Below are 24,735 nucleotides of genomic sequence, written 5' to 3' on the forward strand. Positions count from 1 at the left end.
CATCCAAAATACGAGTTCTCTGTGTTTTGCCCTGTTGGTTTCAGTCACTATATTTATGACTGAAGGGAGAATTAGGAAGGCAGCAGTCTTGAAGGAGAGGAGCACCCTAGGGGGTGGACGTGGCCGTAGTCTTGAAGTCCCTTATACGTGTGTGGTGGTCTCTGGATGGTACCCAAACGTCTGCTTCGCTTCCAGGCTATCAAAATAACACTTCCAGTGCTCTCTATCTTTAGTACCATCTTTATTCTTTGTATAAAGTATGAATCGTTTTCTTTTACACATTCTCATTTTCTGAAGTTGGCACCTTTCGAAGTGTTTATCTTCGTTCCCCAGTAGCTGACAGCCCTGGGAAGCATGACGGAGCCCATGAGGTGCGGCTCTCGCGTGTGCTCTCCCCACTTCAGACACTGGGCGCCCTCAAGTCAAGTGCGGGTCCTGAACGCGGGTGAGGCGGGAGGGGAGAGCGCAGAGGAGCCACACGGGAGCTCGCGCTGGCTGGGAAGGGCTGCTCTGCAGGTGCAGCACGAGCTTGCTATGCAGCAGTGCTGTTCCTGCGTTGCCATTTCCTCCCGTTTCATGAGAGACTGGGAGTCTGGAGTTTGGGGTGAAATTTTAAATCTCCATTTAAAAACGGTGGTGGTTTATTCAAATGTTTTTAAAAATACTCTGTGATCCTAGCAAAAAATCCTGTAACAGGTAACTAGTTTGTAACCTACGTTGGTGGTTAATTAGGACCTAACTTATAATGGCACTGGTTTAGACTGTTCTGTAGGTTGGATGCAAATGATTAAATTCAGATCGATTTCAACCTATAAACCAATGTTAGGAGTCTTCACCTGGAAAATTCGTGTTATAGATTCCTTTCTGCTTACTGTTCAAATATCTTGTAGGGTTAATGTGATATATGCATGTGTGTGTGAACACATACCCATATTAACTGAGAAGGAACTGTGGTGATTATATGTTTAAAACCTTAAATAAGAATATATTGATCTATCTTTTTACATCGCACTTGCAGAATTTTTCCCATGGACTCAAAGCCTTCACTGTTAAACCCCACTGGATCTATACTGGTTTCGTCCCCAATAAAACCAAATCCACTGGACCTGCCCCAGCTTCAGCACCGGGCTGCTGTTATCCCGCCGATGGTAAGTTTTCAACGTGAGTTGAAAAGTAAAGTTGGAAAAAAAAAACCCTTTAGAGACATTTCTTCTCTTCTTTAATCAGTACTTGATTTTTAAAAAAAAATTGTGGTAAAAATCACATAACATAAAACTTCCATCTTAACTCTTTTTTAAGGGTACAGTTCAGGAGCGTCAAGTATATTCACATTTTTGTGAAACAGGTCTCCAGAACTTTTTTATCTTGCAAAACTGAAACTCTGCACCCATTAAACCAACACTCGGCTTTCCCCTTCCCTCAGCCCCTGGTAGCTGCCAGTCCCCTTTCTGTTTTATGAACTTGGCTCCTTGTACAAGGGGACTCAGACAGTGTTTGTCTTTTTGTGACTGGTCTGTTTCACTCAGTGTCCTCAAGATTCATCCGTGTTGTAACACGTGTCAGGTTGTCCTTCCGCTTTAAGGCTGACTGATATCCCGTTGTATGTTTAGACCACGTTTTGTTTATCCATTCATCTGTTTCAGATGGATTCAATGTGATAAGTGTTTGACACTGTCATTTCCAATTAGGCAAAAAACAAAGAAATACAATGTTCTGGCCGTTAGTAAGTTTTGTTTTGGTGGTGTTTTGCTGTGAGAACAATGGTAGAATAAATGTTTAACTAAGTTTTGAATATTACGAATAAGTTATGGAGCTTATGGTTGACTTTAGTATACAGTTCCAAACCTAGTGTTACTTACATTTTACCTTAATTACCTCTGAGCTTGACTCCCTTTGATTCTGAACGCTGCTCTTGGGTGTTGCTCTTTTACTTAGTTATGTTCTGGCTCTTGCTTTATTTCACAGGATAAAAATTTGTTCTCCTGTCTCATATGATGATGTAAAAGTTAAGTGTGTGCTTGTGTTAAATATAAACATTTGTTCATTCATTGATTTATTCAAGTGGACATCTATTGAATGTCTGCCCAGTTCAAGATGACATTTTTAATGCTGTATGGAATAGTTACACACCGTAATCTCTGGCTTCAGAAAACTTAGAGACTGGTCTTGCTTCTAAGACATAGAAAAAAATCGTAATAATAATTTGAAAGAATTAAAATGTGCTCCGTTAGGTTGAAAAGTATACTATACTATGTTAATGAAAGCTGCTTTCCCAATGAGCCACTTAAAGAAGACACGAAGAAAATAACAGTTCATTTCGCCCTGTGGCAAAGGAAGGATAAGACACATTACACATAAGCCAAAGCACAAAGGCAAGAAAATTACGTGTGTTTTGGATTCAGTGAAAGATCCTGCTTATAGTAGGAGAAAAAATTATGAAAGTCTTCAGAGAACAGGTTCTAAACACATCACATCTCTCCCCTTCCCAGGACTGTTTTGTATTCGTGAAGTAATGGTCTGTCTTAAGGGCTGTTTATTTAATATTTGACAGAGCAGCTTGGGGTCTTTCCTTCATGAGTGGCGAGAGACAGAAAATAAACAGAGAAAACAAACATATAATTGCAGTGAAGGAAAGGAGCAGCGTGCAGCAGGAAGGAAGACGGGGAGGGCTGCAGTATTTTACTGGATGGTTAGTGATGGCCTGTCTGCAGAGGTAACACTGACTTTCCATCCTGAAGGGAGCTGATTTGTCAGTGAGTTGGTCGTGGGGCCAGGAGGTGGATGAGTGCACTTGACCGCCAGGTTTCTGGCTCACTGCTCTGTCAGGTGGAGGTCACTGAAAGAGAAGCGTCGAGTTTAGAAAAGGAACAGTTGTTTCCAGTAGAAGTTTCGAGGTGCTTTGAGATATCCAGGTGGAATTGGGAAGGCAATTTGTGAGCATGGAACTTGGAGGAAATAGAAATGTATGCGTTACTAACTTAATAGAGGACATGTAAATCCTCAGGAGTGGGCATGAGCCCTGGGGAGAGGACGTGGAGGAGGAGGAGGGGTGGGGCCCAGGGCGAGCCACGGGGATTCAGCATTGTAAGTTAACAGCAGATGGAAATACTTTAATGTCTGATTTTTATTTCTCTTACCACAACTTTCGGAATTTATATTGTGTTCACTTCTGAGAGTAACTGTTTAGCATTTTAAGCCTTATGCTTGCAGATTACTTTGATTAAAAAATCGCAGAATCACTTCAGCCCGTAATATTACAGGAATAAGCATTACTTGCAACAGAGGCTTTGGCACACTGAGGTTTTCTGTCTCCCACAGGTTTCCTGCGCCCCGTGTAGCATGCCCGTCGGGGCCCCCGTGAGTGGCTATGCGCTCTACCAGCGGCACATCAAAGCCGTGCACGAGTCTGCGCTCCTGGAGGAGCAGCGGCAGAGGCAGGAGCAGATGGATTTGGAGTGCAGGGGCCCTGCCAGTCCCTGCGGCACCTCCAAGAGTCCCGGCAGAGAGTGGGAAGGTGGGTAGAGCCGTCACCACACAGAGCCTTTTGGACGGGAGGTGAAGCCATACCTGAAAAGTAGTGTCCTTAGTGCTTGGTGACTTGGTATGTGGTGCTTGTCCCTAACAGATAAAATTCCTTTACGTTAACGTCAGTTAAACTATCAGGGAATGTCAGTATCAGCCAGTACTAAAGGGTGGCGGTGATGCTGGGCTTCTTGTTAATGTCAGTCTCCTGATGTCCATCTTTGTGCTGAGCGCCTGGATGACCGTGTCAGAACCATGCTTTACGCTGTATTCATCTGAGTTTCCAGAGTGAGAGCCATCCTGTCCTCCAAGCAGATCACCCATATAGCAGGGTGATGTCCTGAATCTCTGGTGTGATGGGAGACGGCTGTGTGTGGCGTGTAGCCAGGCAGACCCTGGCTTACCCCTCACCCCAGCACTGCCCAGTTGTGTGGCCGTGGGCAAGCCGCTCGACCCTGTGTGTGTCTAATCGCTCTATATCCCTGCCTTGCTGGGATTACAGCCCGTAAGAAAGCGTGAGCATTCAGTGCTGTTCTGTGGCACGCGGCCCTGCATCCTCCCGAGTGCAGTGTAGTCCGTAACAGGCGTCAGCGGCGTGTGCGCAGTGTAACTGACTCCGTGAAGTTCCTGCCACCGCTGTTATGTCACTGTTGGTATTCAGGTGGCAGAGTTGAGTTGCGCATGCTCTTTTTAGATGGTCCATGATACACCTGATTTTAAAAAAAGGCAAGGGGAGTGGTATGTAAATTTTAGTAAATTCTTCTGGTGTGGTCAGAAAGCAGCATGTGTGTTCTGGTTGATTGTTAACTTGTGGCCTCTGTGTGAGCTGCTTACAGTGTAAGAATATCGAAATCTTCTGTGATTCTGGTTTCATTTTTGTGATGATTCAGAAGACTCTTTGCAGTGTCTTATACAGATGAGTGAGAGCTGTCAGCTGCAGAGTGTGCTGTGTCTGAAGGGCTGTTTAGTACAGAGCAGCAGCTGGCTCCTTGACTGGCTTGCTGACTCCCGCCCCAGGCCCACCAGTGGTGAGTTCATCAGTTAGTGGCACCCTGAGTCTCTATGGTGAACCAGAGTGATAATTCCCACCAAGGCTGGGTGTGTAATAGGTGCTAGATGAATGGTTTTGAATGAAGGTTAAAGCCCCAAAGTTACCACTGGCTGTATACTGCATTGCATCTAGAGCATCCTTAATCCCTAGCTCAGTCGTTGACACAGTGTGTGTGCGGCGAGCACATGCTGCAGGAACGGAATACATCAGCTGCAGTGTAAATGGACTTAGTGCACGTGCTCGTCTTTTGAGCGTTCCAGTTATGAGAAAAATCTGTCGTAATGCAAATGACAAATTACAGAGTAATATAAAAGTCTGTTGATCTGTTCCTTACATAAATGATTTAGAATAAATTTTCTGAGGAGAATTAAAACAAAGAAAAATGGTATTTGCTGAACACATGCTAAAATTTAACTTTATTCAGTTGGTAATATCTGGGCCATTCTAATATGTCTTTATTTTATAGATATTTTGGGACCTCAGTTTCTTTTCTTCATCTCCTTTACAAAATGGGTTGTATTTGGGAGCTGGAGAGACCAGAAGAATTTAAGGCTAGAGCCCTAAGTTCTGAGACTCCAGTCTGTGAACTGCATTTCTCCGTGGTCAGTCACATTGAGTCTTGTGGTTTAGAGCTGAATGGTACCCTGATTTTTAGTTTTAATGCAGTAGTCTTAAAACCAAACCAGTTACATATTTGATCAATATGACATCGAGGTGTTTGTTAATACGGCACCAGTTTGATTCAAGGTGACTCTCTACAAACTGGAATGGTTGGTTACATTTTATCCTGAGGTGAAGTTTTGTTTTAGTTAATCTAGCTGGTATGTTCATCCAATAATTCATTTAACAAGTACCTGAAGGCTCTCCTAAATTTATAGCTATGCTATAGTTCAGCTAAAGGATACTCTCCCAAGTGACATTTGTATGTTTGCAGTTAATTTACATGTAGACTGTTCACTTCAAGTGTTTTCAGTGCAGTGTCATAGAATAGTTAATGGGATGTCAAGGGTAGTGAGAATGAGGACTTATGTACGAACCATCGCCAGACTGGTGTAGCCCCCCTGCTTAGGGCCATGGTTTTGGCTTTTCCCTTCGTGGGCCCGTTTAGAAGGAGTGGCAGCATCTGACAGTACTCACCTTCCCGTTCTGGCCATGGACGAATAATTATTGTAGATGTGCGCCTTTTAAGTGGTTTTAAAGCCTTTCCATTTGTAGAAAAGCTTGGAAAAAGCCTCAGAGAAAGATTGTTTTCATTTTCCAGTAACGTTTACACATGTTGACTTCTGCTTTAGTTGGAAGCCTTTTTTCTACAGTGAAGGAACTCAGAATTGAAATTCTAGCTGGTTTTAATAAAATCTATCCAGTCAGAATAAGAGTTAATACTTCTGTGCAACTGAATCTAGTTTTTTGTTTATTTCTTTATTTTTTCAGCTGACTACATGATGATTTAAATAGCTGTGTTTAGAACCTTCTAAATTTCTATCTTTTCTTTTTCTTTAACACTATTATCACAAAGTGTATTTTCTATAATCTACATGATTATAGACTTACTGGACATGGTAAAACAATCAGACACTGAATATATATAATAATAAACTTGTGTAAAATTCTCCAGGAAGAAAGAAATGATTTTCTTTTGAACTTGGTTTATGTGATAAATTTGCACAGTGCTAGGACACTTAATAATCTAATTCATTACATTACTCTGTCAAAGAAGGACGAGTAACCTGACCCTGACGGCTGCCCGAGGGGCATCTGAGTTTAGTGCTTTGGGGAGGCATCATTGCACTGTGGGTTAGAGCTCAGGGCCAGGATCTGCACTCCTTTGGAAGAGCCCCCATCCTTGGCTGGGCGGTTAGGTGTGATTCTTTGGAGCTTCAGTTTCCTCATCTGTGAAATGGTGTTAACGATCTCACTGGTCGTGAGGGCTAAATGAGAAACTCTGTATAACGCACAGTGCTCTGCACGAGGCAGAGTCCTGGCAGCTGACAGTACTGCCATCGATCCCGGATTTTACAAAAACCTTAGTAAGCTAAAGAACTTGGACGCCTTGTGCTGATGATGCTCTATTTGAAACCAGTCACAAATCTTCCACTTAGCAGTGAAACACTAGGGTCCTTCTCTGTAGAGAGTCTTTGAGGGTGCTCTCTGTTACTCGCTGCAGTGCCGTAAGGAACAGGAACCAAGAAAGAAGTTTAGCTGTTTGAAGAGAGAACACAAGTTGTTATTCACAGGGTAAGATTATCCACCTCAGAAGCCTAGAAGAATCAATTGAAAAGTTTTTAGAGCTAAGAGGAAAGTCATTAAGTTTCTCAGAAAAATTTGATACACAGATATCCACATCTTTCTTTTTTGTATATCTGCAGTAATCAGTACGTATAAATATATATATATTCCTGTATGTAATAAAAAGACGGTTTTCCTTGCAACAAAATATAAAATACCTACGGATAATTTTTATGAAATAATGAAAAATGACCTATATGAAAAAAATCTAGGTTCACCAGTTAGAAAACCCATTATAAACTGTCAAGTCTCCTATATTTGTAAATTTAATGCACTATTCAATGAAAATGCCGGTGATGTTTTGGAGAGGAAGTACTCAAAGTAATTTTAAATTCAGATTTATCTAGAATAAATGGATAAGACTAGATAAACAAAAGGAAAAAAAAAGAATGGAGATTTGTTCTGGCAGTTGTTAAAATGCCACAAATTAAAGGTGGTTTGGGTTACAGATGATTTTTACTTTCTTCTTTGTGCTTTTATGATTTTCCAAAATTAACAATATGTCCATTTCACTTTTTAAAAAGGAAAAAATTATACATTTATATGTAAATATATATATATATGTATTTTTAAGTCTTAATATGGCTGCATATCTGATAATGCCCTTTAGATGCTTGAAGCTTGTTTGCTGCTCCGTGTGGAGGGAGGCTGTGTAGAGTGATGGTCATTGGCGTTACTGTACAGTTCATGGTCCGTGAGCTTGTGTGGCTTTGTTTTTAAGTAGTTCAGTCTGCCTCCTTTGAAAGGCTTCTTCCATTTCTTGCTTACACTTATTTCTCTGCATAGTAAGCGGTGGGCTGCAACAGGCTAATTCTAGGAGTTGAAATGCTCAGAGGTCTGGCCTCTGACTCAGGCCAGGCTTGAATCCGTAGGATGGCTGGATAATCCGGTGTTTGCCTGTTGTGACCTTTATTGCCTGTGAAAATGCTTGATTCTCCCTACTGAGAGGAAAGAGAAATTCTTTGTCCTTTGAAGGGAACAAGTATGATTGAATTTTTGAGGGTTTTATGAGGTCATAGTGATGGTGCTTACACAGAAGATTGAGGTTTTCAGGGTTTCCTAACCTCTCTGTGGGTGGATTCCCCCCAGGAAGTTAGACCTTGGTAGTAGGATCTGCCCCTGGATGGTGTGGGCTTGGTCCTTTTCACACTTACTATTTTAATTTGGGGTTCTTCCCTTATTTTGATGACTTTAACTTTCATAGGAAGATCAGTCGCCTATATGCCTTATGCTGAGGTCAAACGTGCCCTAGAGCAGGAAGCGCGGATGCGCGGTGCCGCAGCAGGGCCAGCATCGCCGCGTAGGCTCTCCCCGAGAGAAGGCAGTAGAGCCGCGCCCCCGCCCGCAGTGAGCGCAGCCCGCTCTAGTGCCCCGCCAGGTAAATATCGCGCCTCTGCACCGCGGCTGCCGGCCTCCGCCCACAGCCCGAGGCCGGGGTGCTTCACATCCAGGACGCGTCCTTGCTGCTTCCAGTTACTTTCTCGTCTCTCTGCATCCCATCCTCAGTTGTACTCAGTTGAGGTTCACGGGGCCACTGGGAAATCTGTGTTCATATGTGTATCCTGTGACGTTGACTGCCTTTTCTTTTAAGAGTACGTGTACTTTGTAAAGACCTTGAGATCCAACCCCACCCCCCCCCCAAATGAAGTGTCTGTGAGAATCAGAATCAGTAAATGTCTTTCAAGTTATGCAAGATGCAAAGAGGACGTTTACTGGCTAGGTCACATCTGTGTGTTCTCCAGAGTTGTAGGACCAGCTGTTCCTAAGAAACACCCTCTTTCTCACCTCCATGGTGAGGTCCAAAGAGTGATGGAGAGAGGAAAAAGCACCGAAGACTGCCGTTTGCATACGCTAAGCGGACGTAGTTTGAAATGAACGTGAGCTTGAGAGCTCTGGTTTGACAGGGAGTTGACTGTTTCAGCCTCACAGATGCCATTTGTGACCTGACTATGCAAATTAAATTCAAGTGAAAGAAATTTAAAGTAGAATGTCCGTCCTCGCCTCCATCTTGCACTTACAGTGTAATTTGTGCTTGAAAGATTCCGAGGTGGCTGAGACAGGCGGTGTCGCAGCTGGGAAACCGGCGGCTTTACATTGTTTTTCCTTCCTCTTCAAAGCCCTGCAGCCGGCGCCGCATCAGGTGATGACTGGCCTCCCTGAAGGGGTCCGCCTTCCGACAGCGCGGCCCACCCGGCCACCGCCGCCTCTCATCCCTTCGTCCAAAACCGCCGTGGCTTCAGAAAAGCCATCGTTCATCCTGGGAGGCTCCATCTCACAGGTAAAGGGCCTCTCTTCCCGGCGGACCTCCTGTTGGTTGTCGCTTCAGTAAAAATGTCCCCTCGTTCTCACCCCAATCTGTCAGGGTCCTCGTTGGGAAACTGTCTGTTTACGAGGAGACGGTGATCTGAGAGTGCAGCCTCCAGGCTCCTACAAGGGGCACAAGGGGTTGCTGGGTCACTGCCGGCCTGGCTGCCAGCACCGCCTGCTCACCGTGGGGCCGGGCTGCGCCAGGAGACGGGGTGGGCTCTGGGACTAGAATCTTTGCTGGCTGACAGTTGTAAAGGCTCTAAACATCGAGTTGTGGGTGACTGGTGAGCTCTGCTGGGTTCTGACTTTGCCCTCCACCTCACCCCATTTCTCATAAGGTCTTGTAACAGTTCAGTCAGTTTTGACTGATCTGCAAACCAGTGACCACACTGTCAGGCCAGGGGACGCTGCTGTCCCCTCAGAAGGCTTGCTCGTGGCCCTCCCCACCTGGAGCAGCCTTGTCCTGCCTTCGTTGTCCCGGCTGAGCCTTGCCTTTTCTAGAACGTGGTAGCAGCAGAGTCACACAGCGTGCCCTCCCTGTGTCTGTCTGCAGCGACTCAGCTTCCTGGTTTCAGGGTTCAGCAGGTTTTTGTGCGGTCGGCAGTCTTCCTTTTCTGGTGCTGGGTTGTGTGACCACGTCAGTTTGTTTCTCTGTTTCTTGGTGGTGGAAACGTGAGGCGCTTCTGGCTTGGGGCTACTGTGACTAAAGCTGATGTGAACATTCTGGAAAGAGGCCCCGTGGGCGCACGTCTTCCTGCTCTGCATGGCCCCAAGAGGCGTGCTTCCCTGTGTGCTCACCCCGAGCGGCTGCGGTTTGTGCGGCCGCCGGCCTGCCTGAGCCGCGTGCTGCTGTCTTTCTCGCTTGTTTTAGTCATGTGGTGGGAGGCGGGTGTTTCATTGTGGCTTTACTTGGCATTTCCCTGACAACAGGGGAGCTCGAGCACGTTGCAGACACGCACTGGCCATCTGTCCATCTGAGTGTGAAGTGACCGTTTAAGTCTCATTGCCTGTTTTACTGCGTCTTTTTGTTAGGAGGTTGCAGAAGTTCTTCATGTCATGAAGGAAAGTTCTGTGATACTCTTTTTTTTTTCTTTCTATTTGTGGCTTGTGTGTTTCGATGAGTAGAAGTTTCACGTTTCAAAGTCCATGTATTACTTCTTCCCTATCAAGGTTAGTTCTTTTCCTCTAAGGAATCCTTGCCAGCTTCAGGCTTGTGAGATGTTCTCCCAGGCTTTCTTCTGAAAGCGCTGCAGTTCTGGCTTTTACACGTAGGTCTGTGATGCGGGTGAAAGGAATTTTTGTGCGCAGAGTGAGGCCAGGCTGCCGTCAGCCGTCCGTGTGGACCTACAGTCCCGGAACGTTGCTTGGAAAGTCTTTTCTTCCTCCTCCCTGTGGTCGCTCCGGTGCCTTTGGCAAAGGGATCTGACGGCGCGTTTGGGTCTGTCTCTGGGCTCTTCTGTCCCACGACCTGCTCGCCACCCTTTGTCCGCACCGTGGTACTGACGGCCGTGGCTGTTACAGTAAAAGTCTTGAGATCATGAGTACGTGTCCTCGAGTGCTTTCACTTTTCTAAGACTTTAGCTCTCCTGTGTCTTTTGTATTTCCATATAAATTACATAATCAGTCTGTCAGTTCCTACAAAAAAATTCTCCTGGGATTTTGGTTGCAGTTCCATTAAGTCTGTAGGTTAAATTTTTTTTAATTGAAGTATATTTAGTTTACAGTGTGCGTAGATTGATTCTTAAGGAAATGGTGCTTCTGACTCGTGACAGGTTCATCTCTCCGTTTATTTAGGTCTTCAGTTTCAGCGATGTTTTGTAGTTCTCACATAGAGGTTTTGCACGTTTTGTTAGATTTATTATCCGATAATTTTAATATTTGTAGTGTATTTTGTTCTTAAAAGTGATCTTATTTTTAAAAATTTCACTTTCTGGTTCTTGCTAGTGTGCAGGAAAAAGCTGATGTTTTTCCCCTGACTTGATCTCCTGTGACATCCCTGACTGCTCCTAGAGGGGTTCTGTCTGTCTGTCCTTTGGCGGGGGATAGATTTCTGAGGATTTTCTCTGTGTGCGAGTCACCTGCAGATAGAGACAGCTTTACTTCTCCCTCCCTAGCCTTCATGCCTCTCCCCTGTCGCTCTTTACTGAGCAGGCTGGGGCAGGGTCTCAGTGCAGTGCGCAGCGGGCGCGGGGGAGGGGCGGGAGGGCGCTCAGCGCGCCCCGCGCGGCGTGTCCACCGCGGTCTTCTGTCGTCAGGGCGGTGTTTCCGCGCAGTCTTAGTTTGCTGGGAGTTCTTTTCTTTCTCTCCAGTTGTATTTTTCAGCTTCCCGATTTCTTTATGGTTCTTCTCTCTGGCTTCTTTCTCTTTGTTAACAGTCTCTGACGAGACATCGTTTTCATGCTTCCCTTTAATTCTTGTTACACAGCTGTCTGTAGTTCACTGAAGATGCTTACAATAGCTGATTTGAAGCCTTTTCCCAGCAAGTCTAGAGCCCAGGGACAGTTCTTGCTGCTCCCCCACCCCCCCGGGTTTGGTCACGTGTTCCTGTTTCTTTGCACGTCTTACTTTTGGTTAAAGCTGTAGCAGGATGTGGCAGCCCTGAAAATCGGATTCTCCCGTCTCCCTGGGATTTGCCATTGTTGCTGTGTGCCTTTCTTGCTGTTTATTTGCCGGGTGACTTTCCAGAGCTGATTCTGTAAAGTCTGTATTCCCTGTCACACGTGGCCACTGGAGTCCGTTTGCTTCGTCAGTGGTCAGCTGACGGCTGGACAGAGATGACAACGCCCAGAGTGAAGAAGTGCCCCGGTCGTTCCTGGGGCCGCGTGTGCGCGGGGCCGCGCCTCCGGCGTTCAGCCAGGCAGCTCACAGCCCTGCCGGCGTCTCCCTTCCTGCTGCCATAGGCCTTGAGGTCAGCGGGCTAAGAGCCCGCGGCTCCGCTGGCTTCCCCAGCGCACGCACGGCCTTCTAGACTCCTGGAGAGGCGTTGGAGCTTTTCACTCCCTCTGTGCACGTCTCTGTCCTGAGCCTTTCCGTTTAAGGTTTGGGTTACCCTAGTTTTCCCTGGCTGTTGTCTTCTGCCTCGGGCAGTGGGGAAGTTAGTCCGTTGACACTGACCGATTGGTTCTGACCAGCCTGTACCTCTTCCCCACCGCAGTCAGGCCGGTAAAGTCAGCTTTGCAGGTGGGTCTCTCAGAGCCACCGGGCCATTCTGCACACGGCAGTTCCCGGAAGTGAGGCTCGTGGTGAACCCTTGCCCGGTTCTTTCCCCTCCAGTGTCTGCGGGCTGTGCCGGGGGCTGTTGACCTGCTCGGCTGCCGCAGGGCTGGGGCAGGGCGGGGGGCAGGGGGTGGGCAACAGAGCAGGAGTTCTGGTGACACAGAGCTCCCCGCTCTCCCAGGCTCCGTCACTTCTCTTGAATAAATGCTCCCAGGTTTCTACAAGCCTTCGGCTGAAGAGTTGGGAAGAGCTCAGAGAAGGTTATTCGTATCATTTTTGCATCATGGTTTTCTAGTTGCCTTTATGGAGGATAGGTTTTGAAAGTCCTAATAACGCTACCGTTTTCTTTGCTGTCACTGTCCCGTAGCATTTTTAACAGGAATAAATATTGTTAGTAAAAACAATGTACGTTTTGAGTGTATAGTTAATGCTGTTATTTATGTAATTTGTTGATAAATATTATCGACGTTGCATGGTTATTTCGGAGGACATCTCTTGCACCTTAAAAAAAAAAACCTTTTTAATTTAATCAATCTGCGACAATCTTCCTGCCTTACAAATACCCATTCTTAATTTTGGGCAGGGGGTGGGCTGGGAGGTGTAAGTTTTATAAGCAGAAAAGCAAACATTAAGTGTATGTTGTTGGCCTCGTGCAAAGGCAGTGTTACTTTAGTCCTTTAACGTTATTTTTAGGGGACACCCGGCGCTTACTTGCCTTCTCCTAACCAGGCGTCCTACGCCCCAGAGGCAGCCAAGCCCTCGGCAGGCTCCATCTCGCTGGGACTGCCGCGCCAGCAGGAGGCCGCCAAGCCAGGTCAGTGACCACACACCTGGACGTCTCACGTTCGTCATGTCGCAGTCAGGGACCCACACTCGCTCACCTCACTTTCTCTCGCTTTGGTTCGTAGCTCCTGTGCCCTACATCAAACAGGAAGAATTTTCTCCCCGAAGCCAGAACTCACAGCCTGAGGGCTTACTGGTCAGAGCCCAGCACGAAGGAGTGGTCAGAGGTAAAATGTGCTGCTCCGTAGAGATAGTAAACTTCTGTCCCCAGTAAATGTATTAAAGGAAGTCAGCGACGTGTTTCAAGGATGGGCTTTTAACTGAGAGCCTTTAATTCTAAATTTAAGTTTTCTTTCTGTATAAAGATGATTTAAAATCTTTGAAGTTTTGCATTTCTGCAGCCCTCTTTAATGACTGCAGAGTTATTGTAAAAGTACATTTTGATAAAACAGAAACCCTTCTTCTTGTGCTGTTGTTTCCTTCTCTTCTTAGCTCTGTGCCAAGTTGGGGCTGATTTTGTTTGGTTTTTTCAGGTGTAGGGGTGTGATTCACTGACGGTTTTGTTTTCATTCAGGTACCACGGGAGCCATTCAGGAGGGCAGTATAACTCGGGGAACCCCAGCCAGCAAACTTCCTGTGGAGGGCGTCCCGTCCCTCCGGGGCTCCATCACCCAGGTGAGCAGCTCATCCTTGGGGCTCTGGTCAGGGGCTCGCCAGAGAGCGGGAACCAAAGCCTCGAGAGCCTTGGCTGTCCCAGCAGCACAGTTTTGTGCCTGAGTTGTTCACTGTTCTGGGTTATGGGGCTGGTCTCAGTGACCGTAATCCCCGGATCTATAAATCGTCTGCAGAAAGAAATTAAGGCGATAATTTTTGACCGTAAGGCGCATTATTTATGCTCTGGTTCACTTGAAAAGGTCACTTCTTTGCAAATTGGCAGAAGAAACAAGTTCTGGTTGGTGCAGCTCTCACTGTCTTCCTGGCAAAGCTTTGACAGTGTGTTCAGCTTAAATAGAAATTGAGAAGAAAATCATTGCAAATTACGTGCTTGCTTTTGCCCCTTCTGGAAAGGAAAGCCCACAATCTCAGTGTGTCAGCTGCCTTGCTAGGATATCATGCTGCCCTAGGAAGTATGGATGGCGTTGATGAAAGCACCAAAAATCAAGCATCTTCTTGTAATTTTAGGTGAAATACATTGCCAGTTTTGATTAATAAGAGGTCTTTCTTTTCCTTGGTTAAACATTACCTTTAGTTTGAAATGTAAAGCAGTCCTTAGCCTCTTTATTAACTGGAGCTGCACGGGGAGTTCTGTTTCGGGAAGTCACTGCAAACAGAGTCCTGTGCTTCCGTGCGTTGTGCCCAGAACAAGTTTTCTGTTCTGTTCCTGTTCCTGGTCTTGTGTTCCTGTTCCCTAGGACAGTGGGTGTTCAAGTCGGGTCCCCAGACCAGCAGCGTCAGTGTCGTCTGGAAAGTTGTCAGGCACAGAAACGCCCAGGCCCACCCTAGATGTCCTGGCGGGGCCCAGCCGCCTGTGTTCTGGCCACACGGTGATTCTGCTGTGTGCCCAGCTGAGAACCAGGCCCTCGGTGTAGGCTGTGCTCCAGAGCGTCAGCATGCCCTGGAAACTCGTTAGAACAGTGCGGACACTGCACCCCCACTCCGACCTGTTGAGTCAGAACCTCCATTTTAACAAGAGTCCCCAGTGACTTCTTCCTGCCACCTGGTTTACTGTGAGGACGGCACGTAGTGATGTAGAAAGGCACACACCAACTCTTCAGATCTCCTTCCACGTTTGACCGAAGTCATCCGTCCCCCTGGAGTTAGTTTACAGAATAAGCAAACACTAATATAAACAGAAGACAAATAAATGGCCGATGAGTCTTACTTTTCCTTCTTCACTTTCACCCCGGCGCTGGGACTGTGGGTAGGAAGACAGGATGGACCGGGTCAGAAGAGGCTGGGCTCTACCTGCTGATTTCCACACCAGCCTGCCCGAGTGGTGGGCACACTTTTGAAGAGGGTATAAGGGTTTCCAGGTGTTTACTACCAAGTTCACCTCTCGGCCGCGTGAGCAGGTGCCTCGTCACGGCCCTGCTGGGACATGCGGGTTCAGAGTGACCTCGCAGGAGGTTTGGGGACCTGACTGTGTGCATGGGCTGGGGCTGGGCCCCTCACTCCCGCTCAGCCCAGGCAGCTCACTTTTCTAAGCGTTGTGCACGATTTCCACGAGTGATTTCCCCCGAAGGAAGGGTTACTGCTCACAGGAAGGGCAGGGAGAACCATGGCCTTAGGCAGACTCAGAGGCCGTGGCCTGAGCTGAGTCACGTCACAGACCGGCATCTGAGTGCCCCCTTGTCACGATATGAGAGAGAGAGGTGGTACTTCAGTTTAAAGCCTAATTTATCATCTTATTTTTCTTAAGAAATTTTAAAAAAGCTTTATTGTATTTGCATGATTTTAGGCCTTACGGCAGATTTTGTTTCTCAAGAGTTAAATGCCTTCCCAGAGGTCTGACTTTAAGGAGGGAAGGGCTGCTTCAGCTCACACCCCTCTTGGCGTCTCAAGAAGCTTTGTGTGGCAGGGTCTGAGGACGAAGGCCCAGGAGCTCTTTTCGTTTATAACGTGTGTCTGGTTCCCCTCACGTGCTGGCCTTTCCTACTTGAGGACGCGGCTTGATCTAGTGGGTTACATCTTCTGAGTGCCCTTGGTTTCCTGTAAATGTGAGTGACCCGTGGTGCCTGTGTTTGACTTGATGACAGGGGACCCCGGCTCTGTCCCAGGCTGGCATCCCAACCGAGGCTTTGGTGAAGGGGCCCATTTCTAGACTGTCTGTTGAAGAGGGCGGTCCGGAGAAGGGCCGAGAGGAAGCTGCATCCAAAGGCCACGTCATCTATGAGGGCAAGAGCGGACACATCTTGTCCTATGACAGTAAGTGCCACGCCGAGGCCATGCCGAGACGCGGGGCTGAACACGTGGGTCTGGCTCCCCACGCCTGCCGTGGGAAGTGGGTTTTCCTTCCCTGAGCCCAGGTTGCCTCCCTGTGATATGCAGAGGGGTAATACTGGTACTTCCCACGGGACCTGTGGAAAGGGACCCACAGTGCAGAGCCCGCAGTGGGAGTCCCCAAGCGGCCCTGCGTCGTCAGCCATGGGCAGGCAGCTTAGCCCAGGGGAGAATCTTTGTTTAACATTAATCGAATCACTTTTATTTTAAAGGGATACCTATTTTATGAGCTAAAAATTAGGGCACACCTAGTAGTCTGATAATTCTGGGAAGAGTATTGAATATAAATTCTTCTTAAATCTATTTTCATGTCTCTTTGTAGAAAAACATTTTAGATGTGCTCTTAGGGTTAAGCTTTAAATTGGGTGCTGCTCTGAGTAGAGTGGTGAAGCCTCCCGCCTGGGGTGTGACCCTTCCCTTTGTCCCGCGCACCTGTCCGATAGTCACTCAGCAGCCGTGGGGTATCAGGTGACGTCACGACGTTGCAGTGCTGTGTTCACGTGCCCCTTACCCGCGCCCTTAGGCGTCTGGCCTCCCAGCCCTCTCAGGGGCCGCGGTCCTTCTCTCCTCATGGCGCCTGTGACTCTGCAGTGGCCCCTACCAATGCACCTGTGCCCACCGCCGCTGGGGAGGTTTCACCAGGGAAGGGACCTAGTTTGTTAACCACTATCTGCAAGCCTGGCTTATGCCTGGCACTCGATACATAGATTTGAGTGAACAAAAACATTTTTACAAATGTCATCTACACAGATGTCTATGGTAGGTTACTAGTATCTACATTGTTATTTCTGCAAGATTGTGACATTGAGATAACTTGTTTGTGGAACAACAGGCCTTGGGCTCCCTGAGCAGCTCCTGTGTCTACGTCCTGCAGATATTAAGAATGCCCGAGAAGGGGCAAGGAGCCCTAGGACAGCGCACGAAATCAGCCTGAAAAGAAGCTACGACTCAGTGGAAGGAGCTCTGAAGCCAGGGTTGTCCGTGAGGGAGTCTCCCGTGTCAGCACCGCTAGAGGGTAAGTGCTGTGTCCGCAACACTGTGGAGAGGTGTTTAATTCTGTGTCGTGAGTTTACATTGTTGGGTTAGGTTGTGTTCAGTCTCTTGTCGTTTCTACTGAAATTTATATTTATGTCAATATAGAAATGAAACTCTCATGATATTATTAATACATGTAATATAAAATATAACACGCAGTATGGAATCTGCGTTAATACACGCTCTGTTATATGTGTACGTAAGCCGAGCGGTGCACGCCGTGGGGGAACGCGGGGGTGGGGCAGAGCTGGTCTCACCATGGGCGGCAGTTAGGTTGCTCGCAGAACATGTACGTTATTCCTGTTTGTGAGTTTGAAAAATGTCACATTTATCATGAGAACTTTGTCTGTTATCGTGAGGCAGGTGGAGGGGTGTAGTGAGCAGAGCAGAGGTGCGTCTGAGCCCTAACCGCACCCTCTGCTGGCGAACTGCTCTGCGCCCGTCTCCCCGTCGGCCGAGGGGCTGGGTGTTTAATTCTGTGTGTGAGGACGGGGCGCGGGCGTCCTGCCCGTGCTGCCCATGGGGCGCGCGTTCCTAAGTCGGTTGTTTTGTTGGTGTCACGTTCCTTAAATCTTAACCTGTCTCAAACGTTTAACTTTAATCTAGATGAAATTCTAAAAACAGTGTGAGGTCTTAGAAGGCCTGCGTAATTTTCTAAGAGCTGGATTTTTGCTGTAGTAAAAAAAAAAAATCACTTTCCTTAATTCAGGTTTGTTGGCAACATAACCTGGAACTTCTTAGGAGGTTCTCTGGCTCTTTGATTTTGATTTGCTGTTTCATTTGCTGTATTTTACCCACCTCTGAGGTGTCCGTCTTTGGCGTTCCAGAGCCGAGAGCAGTTTCCAGCCCCCCTGTGTGCCCTCTCGCCGTGGTGAACGGCACTGGGGCTTCAGACTTGGCTCTGAAAGCGCTGGTCCTTGCCGTGTGGCCCGCAGTAGACGCCCTGCATGGCCAGCTCCTGACTGGGAAACGTGTAAAAGGGAGCGAGTGATGTCATGCTGGTACCTGCAGCTTTTATGTTTCCCGTGATGTTCTTCTGAATAGTCTGCAAACTTAAAATGATGCCCCGTTCTGCACGGAGCCTCCGTCACCAGCACCTGCTCTCAGGGCAGTGTGACGTGTGTGACGTGTGTGACGAGGACGTGAACTGACCTGCACGTGTGTCTAACGCCTGGACCGCTTTCTCGTTTGGAAGGGCTGATATGCCGGGCGCTACCCAGGGGGAGCCCTCACGCGGACCTCAAGGAGAGGACTGTGCTGTCTGGGTCCATAATGCAGGGTAAGCCTTCCGCTCGCTCGCCTGCCTTCACGGCTGCCTCACGGGCACCGTGGTTCGGCATGAATTTGCCCTGCACGAAGCCTGTTTTTAAGGTATTTTCCCTTTTGAAATACTAGATATTTGAGTGCCGACTGTAACTCTTCTTCTCTGAGCTACGTGTCTATTTGAAGATGACACTTACCTAATCTCTGACTGCAGAGACTCCTTCGTTGTGTGAGAGCCATCCTGTGACTGGTGAACAGTGTCTTAACTCTTGGGCAGCCCTGGAAAGATAACGCCCGATGAGTGTTTCTCGGAGGGGCTGCTGCGAGGAGAAGCTGATTAGAAGCTGCAGGATGGCAGGGCACTGAGTTCTTGCACTGCAGTAAATTACATAGGACAAAAATGACTGAAGTTTTTAGTGCCCAGTTCGGTGGCATTATTTTAATGAGTGTGTTTCTGGAATCCTTTCTTGAAGGCACACCAAGAGCGACCAGTGAGAGCTTTGAAGACGGCCTTAAGTACCCCAAGCAGATTAAACGGGAGAGCCCGCCCATTCGCGCGTTCGAAGGCGCCATCAGCAAAGGGAAGCCTTACGACGGCATCACCACCATCAAAGAGATGGGGCGCTCGGTGCATGAGATCCCGCGGCAGGACGCGGCTGCTCCGGAGAGCCGGAAGACCCCAGAGGGGGTCCCGGGCACCAGGCCCATCGTCGAGGGCTCCATCTCCCAGGTACCCGCCCCAGCATCTGGGGGGGGGGGTTCCAACGTGTGACGTAGTGATTGTAAGTCGTGCTTCAGACGGCAGGGCTCGTGGAACAAACGCGTAGGTGTGTGTGTGCTTTCTCCTTAGCCTTCCTCGTGTAGGAGTGTGGGAGCACGTCATGCGGGTGGGGTCGCACAGGCTGGGCGCACACCGGCTGAGGTCGCCGGGAGCCAGACGTGGCCCTTCCTGGGCCACCATGACGCTTGTCTCTCCCCTAGGGCACCCCCATCAAGTTTGACAGCAGCTCGGGTCCGTCTGCCATCAAGCACAACGTCAAGTCCCTGATCACGGGGCCTAGCAAGCTGCCGCGTGGGATGCCTCCGCTGGAAATCATGCCAGAGAGCGTGAAAGCAGCCGAGCGGGGCAAGTACGAGGACATGAAGGCGGGGGAGCCCGTGCGCTCCCGGCACACGTCGGTGGTGAGCTCCGGCCCCTCGGTCCTGCGGTCCACGCTGCACGAGGCCCCCAAAGCGCAGCTGAGCCCGGGGCTTTACGAGGACGCCAGCGCACGGCGCACGCCCGGCAGTTACGCCAGCACCGTGTCCAGAGGCTCCCCCATGCTGAGCAGAGCCCCCGATGGTGCGTCTCGCCCCGTCCCTGTCTGACCCCTGTCACCGTGCTCGTCGCCCCTCCGCAGGCGGCAATATGTCTGAGTGTCAGCTCAGCAGGTGACGCGTGCAGGCTGTGCCTGACACCCCCTCGGGCGGGGAAGACTGGCTACCTCCCAGGTTGAGAGGAGCCATAATGTAGGCCACGTACCTAGTATTTTAATTAAGTGCAGGGTGTGGTGCAGTCCAGAAATGCTCTAGAGTAAGAAATGCTTGGAGAGGGTTTTCATCCAGTCCTGTGGGGTTTTCTGGAGGCCCGTCTTGACCCGGGCTCACGGTGCAGTCTGGTGCGCCGGTGGAGTTAGACCATGGAGCGAGGCTGCTGAGCCTTGAACCAAGGTTCTTGGTACTGCGCTGGCGTGGACAGGTCGCTTCACTTCCCCGTGCTGTGGCTTCCTCGTCGTGCAATGGCGGCGTGATAGGCGGCCTCACCTTGCTGGACTGTTGCGAGGAGGGCTGTGGGAGGGCAGCGCTGGCGTGCAGGAAGGACTTGGCAGCGTGCGCTCTGGTTGCTGGTGTTGCTGCCATCCTCACCGTGACCCTGCTCCTCCCCCAGCTTTGTGCTGCCGGCGGGGATGTCACTGAGGACAGGGGCGTGGATTTTTACCAGGTGTCCCGGAAATAATCTGAGGCCCTTAAAAATGTTTCCACTTATCATTTGAAACTGTACTGCAGTCCTTATCAGGGGCTTCTGTGCGGGGTCCTGGGCAGGACTCTGGGGCGGAGAGGGAGGGGGAGGCAGCGCCCGCTCAGGGGTAGGGGGAACCCAGGCCTGCAGGCTCTGGTTTTGGAGGAGAAGGACCTCCCTGCAGAGGGCAGGGCGCTCCGCGTTTGAGCAGGCTGCGGCGTGAGGTGCTGTGAGGAAGCAGCGTGACCTCTCGGTTTTGACAGGAAGGTTTGTTTGATTGTGGGGAAGTTGATACTATCAAAATACTAACAATTAGCCAGTGGGGATGGCTCCACAACATTGTGTGTGTGTGTCACGAAGTGTACGCTTTGAAATGGCTGAAACTAAATTCTGTGTTCTGTGTGTTTTACCGCAGTTGTTAAAGCAGGGGAGGGGGGCGGGTGGATGACCTGACCTCTGAGTCACGTCAGGGAGAACGGAGAGGCTGGAGCAGGGAGGGGTTGATGCTGGTGTGGTGACGAGCATCTTTGAGGGAGGACAGAGCCAGGGAGCAGCGGGACACAGCAAGGGGGGGAAGGCGGGCAGAGAGGGCGCGCGGTCGGCACGTGAGGGGTCCGGAGACTTGAGGATACTGGGTCATGTGGAAAGCAGGCTCCCCCGTGCTGAGCAGAGCCCCCGATGGTGCGTCCCGCCCCGTCCCTGTCGGGGGTTACAGGAGAGTGCTGCGTGTCATTTTCAGTCTTGGAGAACGTTCGGTGGTGAAGCCCGGTGCTGGGATCCCAGAGCGGGCCGTCTCCGAGTCACGGAGGCTTCCGCCAGTTCCTCACGTTTGCACGTTGAGTGTTGAATGTTAGTGGAAGGAGAAGGTCGGCTGTTACATGGATGTGGTCTGTATTTGAATGCCTGAGAAACAGATAAACACTGTCACACGCAGCGAGTTTGCGTAAGAATTTGTGGTGGTGGCCCTTTCTCTTCCAGTTACGATTTCTTCTAGCAAGTCCAGCAGTCACGAGAGAAAATCCACCCTGACGCCCACCCAGAGGGAGAGCATCGCCGCCAAGTCCCCGGTGCCGGGGGTGGACCCCGCGGTCAGCCACAGCCCCTTCGAGCCCCACCACAGGGCCGGCGCGCCCGGGGAGGTGTATCGCAGCCACCTCCCCACACATCTGGACCCAGCCCTGCCGTTCCACCGTGCTCTGGACCCTGGTAAGCGCAGTGCCGAGTGAGAACGTAAGGCAAAGGAACGAGTCACCTGCATGACTTCCTCAACTTGCTGTTGTGAGGGTACAGCAGGCAGACAGCTGCGCGCGTCGTCAGCGTCCAGCTCAGCGAGCCTTCACACGCTGGGCATCTGTGGGACCAGCACCCACGTCAGGAAGCAGAACATTACCAGCACCCCTAAAGAAAAATGCTAGATAGATGGAAAGCCCTCCTATCTGATAGCGTCTGGTTGAGCTGATTGGAAAAATAGGTTAATGTGAAGAACTTTTTTTAATGGAAGTACTGGGGATTGAACGCGGGCCCTCGTGCCGTCTAAGCCCACACTCCTGCTGAGCTGTGCCCACCTCCGTGAAGAATGGTTTTTAATGACACAGACATACCTTGTGCGTTTTAATTTACAACACAGACACTCGTTTACCAGTGTTCTGCCGTACGGTCAGGGCCACTGTCAGTCTTGTACAAATGACAGTCACTCATTTCCATGTTCAATTTTTTAAGTGAAGCTAGAATTTAAAGACACTTCAAAGCAATCTAAATACAGCATCCTTCTAGCGTTCCCCCAGTCTTTTGAAGTTACCTAGTCCATACCTAACTCAGCTGTTGCACTGAGTCTTTCCAAAGCAGCCAGCCGAGCTTCTAGAGAGACCACCCTTTTGCTGCTTCTCTGATTTACAGACTCTTTCCCTAAGTTACATAATTACAGCAAGTACAGGAAGGAACTTCTGAACAGACCCCACTGACGGTGGCCTTGGCGGGTGAGACGCGTGCAGCTTTCCAGGAGAGCGGTCTGCACTGGGCACAGGGCTGGTGGGTTGGCTGGGCTGTCTTGATGTCAGCGCCGTCAAGCTGTCTGCCACTTGGGAATGCTGAGTCTCAGACACACCCCTGGTTCTTCAGGGGCTATCTCCCAGGACTGAGGTGGAAGCCCCACACCGTCAGCCGGCACTTAGCTGGGAGTCCCAGACGAGGGGAAGCAGACACTCCAGAAAGCTCGTCACATGTCCTTCGAGGGAGAACATGTCCCTCACGCTCTCAGAATGTTTGCACTTTGACTTAGTATTTATCACCGTCCTTTAGAGCAGTTTCACTGGTTTGTCAACTTTGAGTTGGAGCTGGAGTGTGAGTGTCCTGAGGATAGAGGCGTCACCCTCTGCTTTTTCTCCTTCCAGTTTTGTTGAGCTGTCGTTGACATACCGCGCTGTGTAAGCTCACAGTGTGTGTTAGCTCCTGCCTCTTCCCACCCCCACCCTTCCTGGCATCTGGGTCCTGTGCCAACCCAGAGGTGCCGAACTGCAGCCTGGGGGCCAAGCCCTGCTGCTGCCTGTCTGTGCAAATGAAGTTCTATCAGAACGCAGCCCCATCCATTCCTTTACATGACCAAAGCTGAAAATACTTAGCGCCCGGCCCTTCACAGGCTAGTCTCTGCCCTGAGCACGTGCACTCATCAGAAGGGTGAAGACTGTTCGTTACAAAGTATTTCCACGTGTATTTCCCCTTAGTTGTGGGAGATGATCAACGCTACAAAACACAATTTTAATTTCAGACACAGCTCTTGGAGACTTCAGGTGGGAAATCTAATAGTTACAGGGCAAAGATTGAAAGTGGAACTACTTGAGAATTATTTTAGCTCCTGTTCTGGTGGTAAAAAGCTGAGTGCTCCCACTCTGTCCAGCGTGTCCACCGCCGTCCATGGCACCTGACATCAGTGGTCCTGTCATAACGCTGATGTGTCGGGTCTAAGCAGAACTGACCCCACACATGAGCTCAGCAGGTGCTTATTCCAGACTCTGCGGGTGATGTTGGGCAGAGGAGTCCCCCCCAGACCAAGCTAAGGGCAGTTCTCTCTCCTTTCCCCCAGCAGCTGCCGCGTACCTGTTTCAGAGACAGCTGTCGCCCACTCCCGGCTACCCGAGCCAGTACCAGCTGTATGCGATGGAGAACACGAGGCAGACCATCCTGAACGACTACATCACCTCGCAGCAGATGCAAGTGAACCTGCGCCCCGACGTGGCCAGAGGGCTCTCCCCGCGGGAGCAGCAGCTGAGCCTCCCGTACCCGGCCGCCAGGGGTGTGTGTCTGCACAGCTCAGGTGGAGCCTGGGGAAGGAGCGAGGGGTGGAGAAGGGGACCATCCCTTCTGTCTGTGAGGGACCCAGATGAGCGTGCTCAGGTCTGAAATCACAGTTTTACCAGTCGGCCCCCCCTTCGGTCTGTCCCTGCGCTAGGCTGCTGGTGTGGGCACAGCATTTTGTGCCCTTCTCTAGATTACAGAAGCTCTTACAGAGCCGTGATGCCCTTAAACAGCTTGGTTTACACTCTCTGCAAGTCATCACTGGGTTTTAGAGGGAAGCAGAATGAAAGGCACGCGCAGCTCTGCATCCGTAGACTGACGCTCGAACCTGACACAACCGTGCTGTATTTCTTTGGACCAGGAATCATTGACCTGACCAACATGCCTCCAGCAATTTTAGTGCCTCATCCAGGGGGAACAACTACGCCTCCCATGGACAGAATCACGTACATCCCCGGCACCCAGATCACCTTCCCCCCCAGGCCGTACAACTCGGCATCCCTGTCTCCAGGTGAGAGCCTGCGGTCACACACGTGCGTTCACAGAACAGCCTTTGAGGGTACTTTTTCCCCATTCGGTCTGCACATTTTCTTGAGTATTCAGTAGTCATTCCTGCGTGCCGTCTGTCCCTAGGTGCTCCAGAAATTCCCTGGAGTTTGTGTTGTCTCTGCTTACCACCTGAGACTCTAAATACAGCAGACCTCCTTCACCTCAAATGTGGAACTTGCTGAAAAACTTTCAGTCCCTTAAGAATTAAAAAATTGTTTGCTGGACCTGCCAGTGGACGTTCTGTCCTCAAGTCGCAGGCCTGTGTTTTACAGGACACTCGACACACCTTGCTGCGGCGGCAAGCGCCGAGCGGGAGAAGGAGCGGGAGCGCCTGGCCGCGGCCCCCTCGGACCTGTACCTGCGGCCAGGTGGGTGCGGGGCTGGGGCGCGGGCGCGGCCGGGACCTGAGCTCCTGCAGCCTGACGCAGCCGGC

General features: G+C 49.7%; 1 protein-coding gene across 18 annotated transcripts in view; it reads left to right on the forward strand.

The window, feature by feature from the left end:
- Nucleotides 1–24,735, forward strand: part of NCOR1 (nuclear receptor corepressor 1) — a 134,293-nt gene that overhangs the window by 92,386 nt on the left and 17,172 nt on the right. For 8 of the 18 annotated variants that reach the window (XM_064495290.1, XM_064495306.1, XM_064495289.1 and 5 more), the window contains 16 exons: nt 1,019–1,148; nt 3,319–3,514; nt 8,064–8,237; nt 8,977–9,137; nt 13,076–13,196; nt 13,291–13,392; nt 13,740–13,840; nt 15,922–16,090; nt 16,998–17,180; nt 18,396–18,479; nt 18,937–19,193; nt 19,445–19,805; nt 21,441–21,668; nt 23,542–23,751; nt 24,115–24,264; nt 24,575–24,670. In XM_064495290.1, coding sequence (XP_064351360.1) covers nt 1,019–1,148; nt 3,319–3,514; nt 8,064–8,237; nt 8,977–9,137; nt 13,076–13,196; nt 13,291–13,392; nt 13,740–13,840; nt 15,922–16,090; nt 16,998–17,180; nt 18,396–18,479; nt 18,937–19,193; nt 19,445–19,805; nt 21,441–21,668; nt 23,542–23,751; nt 24,115–24,264; nt 24,575–24,670 — 2,723 coding nt within the window. The remainder of the gene's footprint in view (nt 1–1,018; nt 1,149–3,318; nt 3,515–8,063; nt 8,238–8,976; nt 9,138–13,075; nt 13,197–13,290; nt 13,393–13,739; nt 13,841–15,921; nt 16,091–16,997; nt 17,181–18,395; nt 18,480–18,936; nt 19,194–19,444; nt 19,806–21,440; nt 21,669–23,541; nt 23,752–24,114; nt 24,265–24,574; nt 24,671–24,735) is intronic. The other 10 variants (XM_064495302.1, XM_064495303.1, XM_064495305.1 and 7 more) reach the window with 8 other exon arrangements.

This window comes from Camelus dromedarius, chromosome 16 (assembly GCF_036321535.1).
Source record: "Camelus dromedarius isolate mCamDro1 chromosome 16, mCamDro1.pat, whole genome shotgun sequence".
In the NCBI taxonomy this organism is placed as follows: domain Eukaryota; kingdom Metazoa; phylum Chordata; class Mammalia; order Artiodactyla; family Camelidae; genus Camelus; species Camelus dromedarius.